Source organism: Camelina sativa, chromosome 12 (genome assembly GCF_030686135.1).
Source record: "Camelina sativa cultivar CO46 ecotype springtype chromosome 12, ASM3068613v1".
NCBI lineage: Eukaryota > Viridiplantae > Streptophyta > Magnoliopsida > Brassicales > Brassicaceae > Camelina > Camelina sativa.
In genome coordinates, this window is record NC_141891.1 from 14,358,099 (window position 1) to 14,372,047 (window position 13,949).

General features: G+C 34.5%; 3 protein-coding genes and 1 long non-coding RNA gene across 6 annotated transcripts; 1 reads left to right on the forward strand and 3 right to left on the reverse strand.

The window, feature by feature from the left end:
* Positions 1-2,140: 2,140 nt before the first annotated feature.
* LOC104792980 (uncharacterized) lies at positions 2,141-3,661 on the reverse strand. The gene is made up of 2 exons (XM_087477655.1): positions 3,489-3,661; positions 2,141-3,145 (listed from the first exon to the last, which is right to left on the reverse strand). Coding segments are annotated over exons 1-2 (789 nt in total). The 5' UTR covers positions 3,491-3,661; the 3' UTR covers positions 2,141-2,358.
* A 483-nt stretch (positions 3,662-4,144) lies between these two features.
* LOC104792981 (uncharacterized) lies at positions 4,145-6,515 on the reverse strand. The gene has a single exon (XM_010519254.3). It carries the CDS (start codon positions 6,443-6,445, stop codon positions 4,313-4,315), a length of 2,133 nt encoding a protein of 710 aa, XP_010517556.2. The 5' UTR covers positions 6,446-6,515; the 3' UTR covers positions 4,145-4,312.
* A 146-nt stretch (positions 6,516-6,661) lies between these two features.
* On the forward strand, positions 6,662-11,288 carry LOC104792982 (uncharacterized). 2 transcript variants are annotated; one of them, XR_015573925.1, is made up of 14 exons: positions 6,662-6,830; positions 7,216-7,586; positions 7,665-7,729; positions 7,873-8,319; positions 8,522-8,642; positions 8,721-9,171; positions 9,301-9,377; positions 9,509-9,599; positions 9,677-9,817; positions 9,927-9,960; positions 10,049-10,423; positions 10,615-10,738; positions 10,814-10,902; positions 11,012-11,130. It is a non-coding gene; the product is annotated as an uncharacterized LOC104792982 (long non-coding RNA). The 2 variants fall into 2 exon arrangements; XR_015573926.1 differs by lacking the exons at positions 6,662-6,830; positions 7,216-7,586; positions 7,665-7,729 and having other exon boundaries at positions 8,191-8,319; positions 9,301-9,384; positions 11,012-11,288.
* LOC104792984 (potassium channel KAT2) lies at positions 7,162-10,852 on the reverse strand. 2 transcript variants are annotated; one of them, XR_015573924.1, is made up of 11 exons: positions 10,219-10,852; positions 9,908-10,123; positions 9,666-9,821; positions 9,481-9,538; positions 9,044-9,361; positions 8,709-8,948; positions 8,530-8,621; positions 8,405-8,437; positions 8,120-8,305; positions 7,554-8,016; positions 7,162-7,411 (listed from the first exon to the last, which is right to left on the reverse strand). XR_015573924.1 is itself a non-coding variant. In XM_010519255.2 (11 exons), exons 1-11 carry the CDS (start codon positions 10,395-10,397, stop codon positions 7,296-7,298), a joined length of 2,064 nt encoding a protein of 687 aa, XP_010517557.2. In that variant the 5' UTR covers positions 10,398-10,400; the 3' UTR covers positions 7,162-7,295. The 2 variants fall into 2 exon arrangements, 1 of the variants encoding a protein (XP_010517557.2); XM_010519255.2 differs by having other exon boundaries at positions 8,530-8,628; positions 10,219-10,400.
* Positions 11,289-13,949: the final 2,661 nt, after the last annotated feature.

Here is a 13,949-nt window from a genome sequence, read left to right on the forward strand (position 1 = left end):
AATAATATAAATATTATATTGATCTTCACATATTTATCTATTGGATCACAAAACAAAATAGACTTTACAAAATAAAATAGACTTTATAAATGGATAATAATATTGATCATTCTAAATTATTAAAAATGATCCATGAATATGTGAGATAACCAGAATACATAATAGAGAATTAGAGATGGATCTTTTCAAGTTCATGACCTTATTGTGTGGTGAATATTGTAAGAGTATGAAAAATAATGACTTATAAGATGCTAATCTAAAATAGATAATGAAGATAAACCTTTTAAAACAGATTCTCAAATAAACTTGATTTTTTGTTAAAACCAACATATGTGAATTTAAATTTAGCTATGAAAATTTTAAAAATAAATATGAATAGATTAGAAAGGCAAGAAATATAAAAGAAATATTTGATTCTTATATAAATAAAATAAAAATTGAAAACAATGTTAATTCTATATAATACTTTCTAAATTAAAATATAAAATCAAACTCTTACAACACATATTAGATATAACAACATTTGATATTGGTGAGAGATGAGGAGAGAATGATTACTTACAAGATGATAATCCAAATTAGATAATAGAGATGAATCTTTAAATATAAAAACAATGTAAAATATATATATCATGTAGTCTCTAAAATTAAAATTTAGCATTAAAATTTTACAATGATATTTTTTATTTGGTTTTTTGTAACCCATACAACAAAAATAAGAAATTGAAAACATAAAAAAAAAACATAAAATGATTTGAGATATTGTGGAAGAGAATGAAAGAAGTGGAAGAGAATGAGAGAATGTGAAAATGAGAAAGTAAAAAATGCCAATATGAGAGAATGAGGCAATGCTTATTTATGTGATAAGAATTGATGGAAGTTAAATTTAGAATTATTTGAGTTACAAATATTATTTATTGTGTTTGAATAAAATTGAGTGGTGGAATATGATTAATTCAAAATTTATTTTATTTTCAGTTATAATTTTATTTTAATATATGAATTAAATGTATTGTGTTAATTGGGTCTTAAATATTATTTAAAGCAATTAAAAAATTAGAAAACAAATAAAAAAAAATAAAAAATAGAAAATATTAAATGAAAATCAACCAATAAGAAGAGACCAAAACCTTACTTTTATATATATGATTTGTGTATTTCTCAATTAACATAATAAAATGCAATGGATATATGTGTGTAATACTAAATTAGGTAAGAAAATAATTTTACAAATTAACTATAAAAATCGGTTAGTTTAATACTAGTATTTATAAATATTTTAAATTAAAAGAACTTCTTAAAATGGCATTAAAAAAGAAATGTTGACTAGACAATCAGTAGTATTTATACGTTGTGGGAAACGTTCTGTAGATAAGACATAAGAGTAAAGAAGATTTACATGTTAGTGTCAAACAAAACTTAACTTGGTCAGTGGAATTTCTCAAATGTTTAATTCCAAAACAACCTTTACTTTTATCATTACGTCTGTAAAACAGTATTACCGTCTTTGGTACTTTCATAACATGCATATGGGACCAGCATGGATAGGACTTCAGGGTACGCGGAAAAAAAAAGAAGAGAAAGTGTAGTGTAATAAACCTAAAATTGACCTGCTATGATCACCATCTCTACTAACTAGTTCTTAAAAGCTTAGTTACTTAATATAGAACTACTTTGAATTATGGTGGTTGGAGTGTGCATTACCATCGATTCTCCTTGGTGGCAATTTTGGTGTGGTATATTGAGATAGAACCCAAGACTGGAATGTATAAAGCTGCGCAAGCCTCAGTGAATTAATATATTAAGTAACTAAGCTTTTAAGATCTAGTTAGCAGCTGTACATGATTTAAGTGAAACTTGTTTGAAGAGAGAAATCTGGTTTGATGAATAATGTGTGGGAAGAGAGAATGAAGACAATACAGCTGCTGCGCATGCCTCGGTGAATTAATATACTGACTACTGAGGCATGTATATGACTAATTATTATAACTTCAAATGGTTGCACACAGGTTAATACGCTTATTTGTACGATATGTTAGTTAATTAATATACTTTGTCTGTACATATGAACGCAGAGACAGATGTTGTACAATGAAGTTAGAGTTCTTTGTTTTTTGTTTATTATATTGAGTAAAATAAATTAATAAAAGATAAGAAATTTTTATTATTATTAACAAACCAACGTAGAGTTTTTAACCAAACCACAATAAGTATAGTAGAGCTTGCAACACAATAAAATATAGTAAATACTACAAATCTTAAACCACACGCATATTAAAACGAAAAGAAGAACAGATATATAACTTGCGAGTCATGAGGGAGGTACGTAGATAGATATAAAAGAGAAGAAACATCATGCTAAGCGCGAACCTCAACCCAAACTCCTTCAATGTAAGAAACGCTAGGATTGCCATCCTCCCAAGTGCGGTTTTTCACCCTCTGGCGACCGGTTTTAGTACCAATAATGGCTAGAGTTGTGGGAATCTGTGGAGATATCTGAAGTCGATGTTTTATCTGGTGAAAAGGTTGGCCGTGGAAAGGATTCCATTCGATGGGATCATTCTCTTGAGTCTCTCTGACACTCCAGTCATGGGATTGGAAGGTGAAGTCAAAACTATGGCCCCTTATAATAAATGATATTTTGTCCGCACATGGGGAGATGGACTCTATAGTCGAGCCATGAATTGGAAGGTTGTTTAAAGCAGGGAAAGAAGTCGCTAACCAATGCTGAGACCAGTTTCCGTTCCTCTTGGCTACATAATAAATGTGTAGCCTAGGATGATTCATAACATCCATGAAATCATATATGCGAAAGTCATCGATTAAGAGACAAACATAAGTGTTGTCTTCACGTGGATTTCCGGTGAGCACACCGTAACGGACCACAGTCCTGGGATATTGTGGGTTTCCAATGATGAGAGAGGGTAGTTCGTCCCGTTGTAAAGTGAAAGGGTTGAATAAGAAAGTTTGGTGGTGATTGCGTTGCTGTAAGGAAACGGAGTTGGACATGACAACCCAACCGAATGTTGATCCCAGGAATCTGGTACCTTCAAGACTTGGGTGTTCCTTATAGTGTAGCGTCTTTCTCACAGTGTCATAGAAACGGGCCTTTCCGGATCCCATTTCACGGTACAACAACCAAGACCTGCAAGAGAAACAAATTTAAGGGGAAGTGAGATGGCAGCATAAAAAACTATATGAATAATAAAAATGGAAGATATCAGAAGTCTCTCCAAACTAAATGAAATGATTTCTACCAAAAAAAAAGAAAAAAAACTAAATGAAATGATAGCAAGAAAAATAAACTTTCAGAGAAATGAGATTATGATTGCGCATAAACTATATATGAGTTAACAAAAAATGGAAGAAGATATTTTGCTAGCTACATTTTCAGAAAATCCTTGCAAGAAATGAGTAAATGCAATGATGATAGCAAGAATATCGACATGAGAAAAAGAGAATGGAAGAGGGGTAGTTTGTTTAGATACATTTTGAAGAAGTAGTTAGTAGAGATCGCAGACTTTAAGTGATTCTTGTTTGAAGAGAGAAATTTCGTTTGATATGAATGTGTGGGAAGAGAGAATGAAGAGAATTCAGTCGTTTTATAGAATAAGTGAACCTTAGCTTTTAAGTTAAACGTAAGGGAAATACAAAAGTTACAAAAAAAAAAAAAAGAAAAAAAAATATAATTAATGATTTCGTGCTTTCTATCTCAATATACCACCAAAATTGCCACCAAGGAGAAGCGTTGGTGATGCACACTCCAACTACCATAATTCAAAGTAGTTATATACTATAGTAACTAAGCTTTTAAGAACTAGTTAGTAGAGAATAGAGATGGTGATCATAGCAGGTCAATTTTAAGTTTGTTACACTTTCCCTTCTTTTATTTCCGCGTACCCTGAAGTCCATGCTGGTCCCATATATTATGCACGTTATGAAGGTACCGAAAACGGTAATACTGTTTTGCAGACGTAATGACAGAAGTAGAGGTTGTTTTAGAATTAAACTTCTGAGAAAATTTCACTGACCAAGTTAAGCTTTGTTTGACACTTAACATGTAAATCTTCTTACTCTCTATCTACAGAACGTTTCCAACAACGTATGAATTCTACTGTTGTCTAGTCAACATTTCTCTAGCACATACAACAAAAACGCGAAATATCAAATTCAACAACAAAACAAACGTAAGATTGTTGATGATGCCAGTTTAAATAACAGAGTATCGCTTACATGTAAGATTATCAACTTAAACAGTAGGTTGTATACTGAAATTACATTGCAATCCATCGGAAACTCAACGTTTACCAATTCAGCTATCTTCTTCATCTTCTTCATCTTCTTCTTCCTCAGATGCTTCCTTGAGCCACTGTATGAATGCCTCACATTGATTCAGATAAACTTTGTCAGATTCGTCTGCGCCTGCTTTCTCTTCCCCCCATCTCAAGATCGCATCTTCTTGCACCACGTCTTTGTCATACAGAAAATGCACAATCTGAGCAAACAAAGGGACCAACTCTGCAGTTTCCTCACACATCTCTTCGAATTTCATTATCACCTCTATCTGTTCATCAATTTGCTTTACATAGAACCCAAGAAGTCCCTTGCTTTTGTTGATGATACTCGTCGCGTTTCTATACAATTCACTAGTAGAGCTATGTGGAGTATCAATTGCCAGTCTCATCATAGAGTAGAATATTGCTCCAGCACAATCTGCAGATGCCATGTTGTATGAAAACCGGAGTGAGTTAATCAAGGGAGTTACATGGTCCACATTGTTATCCTCTTCAACGGCCCTTAAGAAGGTTTCCCTAACCTCTCTCTGAAAGTAGCAATAGTCATCATCATTGGGATCATTTGCATCAGTGCTAATACTATCATTATCAGATTTCAACTCTCCACGAGGTGGGACAACACTTTCATCCTCTATGTCATCATCGTCCATGACCTGAGTGATATCGGCAAGTTTGTCCATGGGGATTGGTACGATGGAATGCTTCCACCACTCCTCATCGTGAACACTATCACATACTTCCCATATGTAACCAGCTCCATCAGGACCAAGTTCAGATGCTTTGGACTCCATTTGCAAATTATTCACGTCAGACAAAAGATCTGCTGTCCCTTTGCTACTGTCAGCACATTCCAGTTCTTCATCGCTGTCTTCTTTAATCTCCTGTTGAAGTAGGGAAACCTTTGAGTATGCAGGCACAACAAAGTCCCGTCCAACCACAACATTAAAAGACAAAACAACACCAGGCAGCAGAACAGCTCCTGCTCTGATTTTCACCCCATCACAGACAATAGCGTTCCTTATCTCACACCCATCTTCAATAGTAACATTGTTCCATATGTATGAGCCTTGTATCACCACATTTGATCCAACAGAACATCCATTCCCAATAACAGAGTTAAAGATTTTACCCCCATCACCAATTCTTGTGCCGTATCCAATGACAGTAGAAGCTCCAATATCAGCAGATCGTGATTGAACTGCATCAGAAGCCCGGTACATCCCTCGTCTCCCGAGCTTTAGAGGGTGATTCCCACTGAAACTTATATCAGGTACATACGGGTAAGTCCACCTCTGGATGATATCCTTGCTAACCGTATCATAGCTCCGTAAATTATCGATCCTTGAAGCATAACAGCTCGAGTGAGCCTCATGAGTGAAAATCTTGTAACCCATAATATCATCAACAAGCAAACCCTTAACAAAATGACGGCGCAGATGTTGATAATCAAAGTTATCCTCAAAGAGACTAAGCACCTCAGGAGAGCAAATGTCAATGTAGCAATCCTGCACATCATTGCATACTAAAACACTAGTATCCATCACTAATGACTTATCTAAGCAAACCTCTCCGCCCTCGTTGTAATAAAGAAGCTGTTTCGTTAAGGGATCTACCGCAACAAAGAGTTGATCAGATCCTATCCTTAGCCTACTAGACTGCTTCTTAATAACCATAGTCATGATAGCTTTCTCATCTCTCTTCTTCCTCTCTCTATGTTCTCGAATCAACTCAGCTAGTGGCATATTACTCACAGTATCACCACTAACAAGAACGAAATCGCCCTGAATCTGAGACGTCTCTGTATGCTGCTGTTCATAAATGTAACGCAGAGCGTCTCCAACACTGGTGGATTTGTGAGACACAATCGTTCTCACCAGAGAGCACCATTGCGATTTTTTCAGGTGATCGATCAATTGCAACGAGTGAGCACAACAGAATACGAAAATCTCATCTATACCAGCTGATTCGAGCCATGCTAAGGTGTAATCAATCATCGGGATGTTTACTAGAGGTAAGAGTACCTTTGGGCGTTCAAGGGTTAAGGGACGGAATCGGGTGGTGAAGCTGTCCGCTATCACAATGGCTTGTAACCGTTGACGACTTAGATCCTCTGGAACCCTAGCCGCGTCTTTCTTCTTCTGAGCACCCATGTCTCCTCGATTCACTACTGATCAATTTCGATGAAAAAATTCACACGAGACGTACGACAGACATAAACCAATTTCCGCATGATAAAGTGTTTAATTATATAATTAACTTTGCAAGTTTCTATGATTAACTTAGGCCCAGTATTATTTTGACAAATCTAAGCCCAATGAGGCCCAATATTGAAACCTTTATAGTAAAAGCGAATGTACTGTATACGCTTCCCGCTATGTAGGATTCAGAATTCAGTTTTTGTTTCTTCTCGAAGTCTTCTTCTTCAGCTACATAGAATCACAAAGTGATGCGATGCGATGCGAGGTGTCCGATGTCAATGTGAAAGATGTTTCGCCACCGGATAAATTTCCAGGTTTCCGTCATCGAAATTTCCAGGTTTCTTCCATTGATTCTGAATTTTACAGTGTATTATATTCTGAATTCTAGTTTTGATTTGTTACTTGATGAGATTTTAGATTCACGTTTAACGATCTGGGAGATGAGATTAGCCGTATTAGATCTGTGTTCATCTCTAGTTTTAAGTTTCCCTTTCAGATATGATCAGTGATAGTAAATTGACCGCCAAGTGTTTGATTATATGACGAGTTGAAACCTCATCGATTGTGAGATTGGGCGAGTCAATTTCGATCAACGTTTTGTTTTATTAGTTTTTTTTTGTTTTTGATGGATTAGCATTGTCCACTTAAGTTCTGTAGAGTCTTCGTGATAATCAGAATTTTTTTTGGTATATAACTTGGGTGAAAAATTACATTGCCTGCAGAGATACATACATACTCTATGGAAAAAGGCAAATATTGGTTACTAATATGTCACGCTAGCTAGGAGTATGGTGTGCCTTGGTCACTCGTTGATGTAAAAATACAACTGATCATCATCTCTAATGACATCGACATCGTCTATTTCTGCGTTTTCCACATTGGTGACCTTTGTGAAGCTTCCGTATCCAAATTTGTCACCTGCATTATTTCCAAGTTTATTTAGTGAAGCTTCTAGTGTATGGAGAGAATTTTCTTGTTGTTATTTACTTTTGCTTCCTTCTTATGTTCAGTAATGTTTTTTAGGAGCTTATGAAGTAAAAAAAAAAAAAAAAGAGGTTACCTGCAAGTCTCAGCAGCTCTTCTATGGAACCAGGTAGGATTATCAGCTTTGATAAATCTTTTTCCTGTGACTTCAAGTGGATGGTAACTCTCTTACCTTTTGGTTTTGCAGCTTCATGGTGTTTGATTGGGATGTTGGATCTGCAATATGGATACTGTGAATGAAGTTCAAATGAGGTATGATCTGCATTAGAGCAACCTTTTCCATCAATTTCTTTATCTGGTTTCTCCCCTTCTTCTATCTCTATCCGATGTTCTCGAGCTCTTCTCTTTTCAGTTGGGCTCATTCGTTCAAAATCGGTATTTTCTGAATCATGCAGTTTTAAATATTTGTGTCCCTGTCTTTGATCACTGGCATTTCCTTCTTCTGTCTTTGGACCACCACCAAGCCAATCCTGGAGAAGTGCATCTGGTTGGTTACTTGTTGTATCTTCAATTGCTATTGATTGTTGCCCTCCGAGTTTCTGCAAATATCAGTTGGTATTGGTTAACTTTGTTGTGAAAATATCTCTGTAGTTATATAAACTTAGTTCCCATGTACTGTATATTGCAATCTTTCTTTCTTACCATGAAGAGGTTGTTCATAATGATACGTGCATCTTCAGTATGAGCTCGCATAGCACTCATTAGAGATGTTTTGTTTATCCTTAGTATCTGAGATAGTTTAGTTGTCCTAACTGTGAAAGCTTGTGGTGTATAGCATAACACACCAATCTCTCCAAAGGCATCTCCAACAACTGCCTTGCCTTGAACCTACATACATGAATGTAAGGATTGTGGTTATTTCTCGTTCTTTCGGCTAATAGTGCCACAGTGAAGTTCTTTTGGTTATATATATCTTTGTTTACTTACCTGATCTTCTTCACCAACGTAGACAGTAAAATCCTGCACAATCACCAAAGGAGCGAGTAACTATGTCAGAAGGTTACTTCAACATTCATAAACTGATATTGAGCTCTTTTATTTCAGTCACCTACCACTGCCCCTGAGACTAGGATGTACAGGTCTGTAGGAGCTTCGTTCTGTAGTATTACATCTTCTCTTGGTGGGAAATACTCGGCATCTATATCTGAAACCTTGGTCGGACAAGGTATATCGAGTTGGTAACCTTATGGAACAATATAAACAGAAATGGACAAAGAAAGAGTAATTTTACCAACTGAAACAGGAAGTTGCGAGAAACTCCATGAAAGAGGTAGACGTTCTGAACGATTGGGAAGAAGAGATAGTTTGCAATGCTTGATCGAATTGCTTTCGGCAAACCGTTCAAGGTTTCTTGTTGTTTCAGACCCTCTGTTTTGAACTTTAAGCAAATGTGTGATAACATCTGGTCTTGTATGTTTGGTGGGAGTTGGTTTCTTGATGCAAACTCTGAAGCTGCTCTAACAGTATCTCTCTGTTGAATTGCAAAAAAAAAAAAAGGTTTCTTTATTTTGCAGGTTATCATTTCAAAGGATTGATGTGAAGTCAAAAGGAAGTGATTGAACTTACAAAGTTTCTAGTGCGGCTAGTCCAGTGAACCACAAGGTTGGTCATATTACCAATCAGGTAAGATGTGAAACCGAGATTGAAGAGCATGAAAAATACAAAAAACAACATTTCCCTTGGATTCTCAGCATGTAAGTCTCCATATCCTGTTGTTGTTAATGTCGTAATTGACCAGTAAAGAGCGGTAACATATCTACTCCAAACACTTGCCTCCTTGAAATTTGGGTACACAGCTCCAATCCACGTTTTTGTTGGATCAGGATATCGATCTGCAATGAGGTAGTTGAAGCATCCAGCACAATGTACTGCAAAAAGGGTTACCTGATATATAAAATTTGTAAGTTGTAAGTTATAACTCACCTAGAAGCTTTTTATAGATGAAAAGAAAAGAGCTTTCTCTGTTTTTAGAAAAGAGTATCCTCTGTTTTTGAGAGACTTACCGAAATGAGTTTTGTGCAACGTGTCCAGAAATAGTTGAAACGGATATCTTTCTCAAGCCTGACGCAAAGGGAATAATGAAGGAGATATATTAAGATTTTATGCTGCTTCTTTAAATGGGGTAACTCTTTATAACTTGAAAGAAAATGGTTTGCTTATGAATTATGATTTAGTATTGAAAACGAACCTTGCAAACAGCGAGCTAACTCGTCTGAGACGCCAGAGCCTTAGCATACTGAGAACTCTGAATCCTATTTCGCTTCCATTGTAATTGAAAAGAAGACTCAGTGACTGGAATGGAGCTGTTGAGCAGACATCAAAGGCGAACCAAGTAGAAAGGTACCTGAAAAACCAATTCATTATTAAAAATCTACTTCCTTTGAAAACTTAATAATTGTACCAGTGTCTTTTATGTACCTTTTTTCTCACCTTATAGCTATTTTCTTAGGTTTATCGACCAGAAGATAAGAGTGGCTGTCTAGGTAAGCAACGAAGAAGGTGAGAATGATGTCAATGGCAAAGAAGCCATTGACAATGTTGTCAATGATGAAAAGCGCGTCTTTCTTGTAGGTGATGAAGGCAAACTCAAAAGGACAAATCCAAGCTGAGTAAATCACGAGAATGACCAGCCACATCTCCCATGCCCTGAATTCAACATTAAGCTACAACTCAAGAAGACAACAAAACAAAAAAAACAGAACAGAACAGAACGCGGAAATGTGCAAGAAAGAGTACAACACCTGAAACGTGGATCGAAAGGAGAGATGATGTGTTTACGGAGTTTAGTTGATTGGTTTATTCTAGCTCCAAGTGATGGCAAGAGATCAGCAGAGAGGAAGCTGCTGTGTTTGAATGTGTCCATATTGTATTCTTCGACGCAGAATCGCTTAAAGAAGTTTCTTGTGCAAGAGATTGGCATCGTTCTTGTGTTGAGCTTCAACAAAGGTTAGTTATAAATATAGTGATGAAACTTGTGAAAAGGTTCACAAGCTAACGACCTTTTTTTTTTTTTTGCTTTCTCTTTCTCTCTCTCACGTTGCTTCTGACTTTTTTACAATACCAACTTGCTCTGACCCATTTCTTATCGTTTTCTGAAAAGGAGAAAGGAAAAAAAAAACGAATTTTTGTTTTTGCAGGGAAGGTTTTAACTGTTTAGCACAGACTTAGTGCACCATTAATGCTGCAAAAAAACCAACAACAAGAAGGCTTACACAAGAAAATGATTAAGAGGGTGAAATAAGAAGCTGAGTTTCACGCTTGGTAAGTAAGATGTGTTTAAGTGGCAGACATTGAGATTTTACAGCAAGCAATGCTCAGAGTTTATGCTTTTGACAGGAAGTAAAGATTTGAAATTTAGAGAGAGAGAGGAAGAAGAAGATGAAGGACGCAATGTGGTAATGGGACTTGATGAGATTGTGACTCTGGTGGGATATCCATTTACTTTGCATTTGAGGCTAATATATATATGTACACAAATATGTGTGTGTGTGTATGTGATTTATTGAGAAATTTTTGTGTGTGTTTTTATTACAGGAATCCAGAAATGGACCAGGTAAGGGAAATTAAAAAAAAAAAAAAAAAAAAAAGATGGTCAGAATAGAATTTTTAAGGGCCAAAAGGTATAAAGAAGATAAGTAAATTCTAGTATTCGTTAAGTATCTAATATACTTTACGGTATGCATTTTCAAAGTACTGCTTAATTGAATTGAGTTCTCTCTTGGTAAAAACCAAAAGGGTTAGATACAAGAAACAAACAATTCTTAGATTCTTTACCTGAACAGCTCATAAGTAATGATGACACTTGGACCAATATAGGTTTCCACATTAGTTGTTTCTTGCTTTTGATTCAGGTTAGTTTCTCGTAATTATTGAACTTTTTAGCGTCTTAATTTATGTTTGATAGTATCTTTTGTTTTTGTTTTTCTCCCCTTAGAAAGCTCATATAGACCGTTCGTTTCCTTTTGATTTAGAAAGATTAAATCCTTAATTACGCGTAAACATCTAATCAGAGAAATTGACACACGAAAAAAACATCTAATCAGAGAATCTGACACGACATGTAAAGAACAAAAATACTACTAATTAGATAGTAAAAGCAGACAACTAAATTCTGTTTCACACTAAAATTTATAATGGAAACAGATTGAAGTAGCAACAATCAAATCGTGTATTTCAGTGATAATGTTTTCTCAATCAGGGAAATTTTCTTAAATAAGATTTTGTAGAGACTTATTATCATGGATGATGTTTCAAGAAAATATATCTATTATTATTTTATTTTATTTTGTCTTTTCTTGCAGAAATTGTTTTTGACTTACTCCAGTTTAGCTATACTTTAAACATTTCTGATACAGTTATACCTATACTTGCAAATATTTATTAAAAAAAAAACAGATATGCCATGATGCTAATTACATTTTCTCTCTTTTAAAAAAAAATACTATTTCTGTTTTGCCTTTATTAATGATCACTAGGGACACTTATGCTTATGGATATATTCTTGTTGTTTTGTACAAAATAGAGTATTCTTTGTACTTAGTACTTACAATATATGTTCTTAGTGTTAGATTTCTTTTAAACTATAGATTAATTGTCTAAAAAGACTTAACAAAAACATTAAACTGAATTAGTTCTTCGCTTGCCATTTTTTCTTTGAAGTAGCACACTATCGTAAACGGCTCCACTATAATATCAACCGCTCGGTATAAGAATTGGTTAAATCTTGCACATGCAAAAAGTGACATTGGGTCCAAATGGTTCAATATTTTTTGTCGTTTTTTTCAATGGGGAAAACACAGTGTTGGACTCAGAATGATTACCCAATTTAGGTGATATACATTTCACTATCTAATCTGACTGAGAGACAGAGTCCTTAACACTAAACCGATATTTTTCTAGCGACAATCGGGGGGATTTTCTTGGTTTAGCTCGTAACAAATGTTTGATATTAATTTATAACAATTTAAAGAAATAGATGGGGTTAATTGGTAGTCGTTACTAGACGGTTAATTAAGTGACTGATTAGTCAATGTTTAAATTTTAATTTAGTTTATGTTCCCTTTTCATAGGAGTAAAAGAAAGGATTTAATTCCTTTGCGTTTCGTTTTAGGTCTTTTAAATTTTATTGCCTTATCATGATAAAATCATTGTAATCTCAAATAGAGTATAGAGTATGTAGCACCCATATGTAGGTTTCGGCGATGGTTTATCCTCTTTAATCTATCATCATGATTCATCTCTGGTTAACACACAAAAGTGTGGTAGTGAAAACGAAATTGAAATATCTAGTTAACACACAAAAGAGTAAACGATAATTCTAATTAAGTAGGAGTAGCTATGATCCAAATGACAGCTTTAGTAGTGGGTCGAACATAGACGGTCCGGTTTCATGCATGGAATGTCTCCATATTGCCCATTTAGTCCACGTGTGTTTAATAAGTTTATCTTTTTTTTTTCACAAGTGTTTAATAAGTTTATCTTGACGTAGAAATGCTTTCTTACTTCTTCCGCCTTTTTCTATAGGAATGATACACCGAAAACATAATTGAAAAGTATCAATCTATATATTTGTACCGATCTTCTTTTGTTGGATTTATAGAATCTTTTATGTTACTTGTACTTAATTTTATGTATTTATTTGGTTTAACTAAACTATTTAAGGCTAAGATAATTAGGTTTCGATTTTGCTTAGTAGGTTATGCCTCACGTGATTAGAGATTTATGTAGTTAGAGGTAGGTAGAGATTTTGGTAAGTAGAGACTCTAGAGTCAAACCCCATTCATTCCTCGTGATCACATTTCCAAAATGAGAGACATTTTTTTTTTTTTTAATGTGTACTTGTCCATGTGTTTATATCATGTGCATGAAGAACCGTTTTAAGCCTTTGAAAAACCTCTAAAATACTAACAATCACAAGAACAAATTTGGTTTACAATTAGGACTTAAGTAAAAACCTAGTTAAATGAAAAGAAAATAAGAGAGACATAAAACTATACAAGGCAAAGAGAGAATCTTGGTAGTGGATCTCATAAGATAAAGCCAAGAGTTAAAGTGGTCCTTGAGGACAATGATGAAGGGTGTCCTTAATTACTGCCTTCAAAGCTTCTATGTTCGGCCTTCATATTCACGTGGTCCGTTTAGTTTCTTATATGTTTGTATAGCCAAATTCATGCATGAGTATGATTATTTAAAAAAAAAAAACTGGAATCTTAGAAGAAATTTGTATAATAAAATAAAATAAAATTATATTTTGTCATCAGTGCATTAATATGATAATGTATGAATTATACTTAGAGAATATTATGTTGACAGTGTTAGAAATTTTTTTTATGAATTGACAAAAGATGCATGAATAGTATTGAACAAAATTTAACTCATTCTACCAATTTCGAATATTAAAAGTTAACTTATGGTAATAACAACATACATTTTCTTATCAACAAAGTTTGATTTTGTATAAACTATACAGGTT

Coding starts and splice junctions, on each gene's coding strand:
- LOC104792981 (XM_010519254.3), bottom strand. CDS start 6,445: ATGGGTGCTCAGAAGAAGAAAGACGCGGCTAGGGTTCCAGAGGATCTA.
- LOC104792984 (XM_010519255.2), bottom strand. CDS start 10,397: ATGCCAATCTCTTGCACAAGAAACTTCTTTAAGCGATTCTGCGTCGAA. Junction 9,539..9,665: donor GTTAGCTCGCTGTTTGCAAG/GTTCGTTTTCAA, acceptor CCTTTGCGTCAG/GCTTGAGAAAGATATCCGTT. Junction 8,017..8,119: donor TTATGAACAACCTCTTCATG/GTAAGAAAGAAA, acceptor TGATATTTGCAG/AAACTCGGAGGGCAACAATC.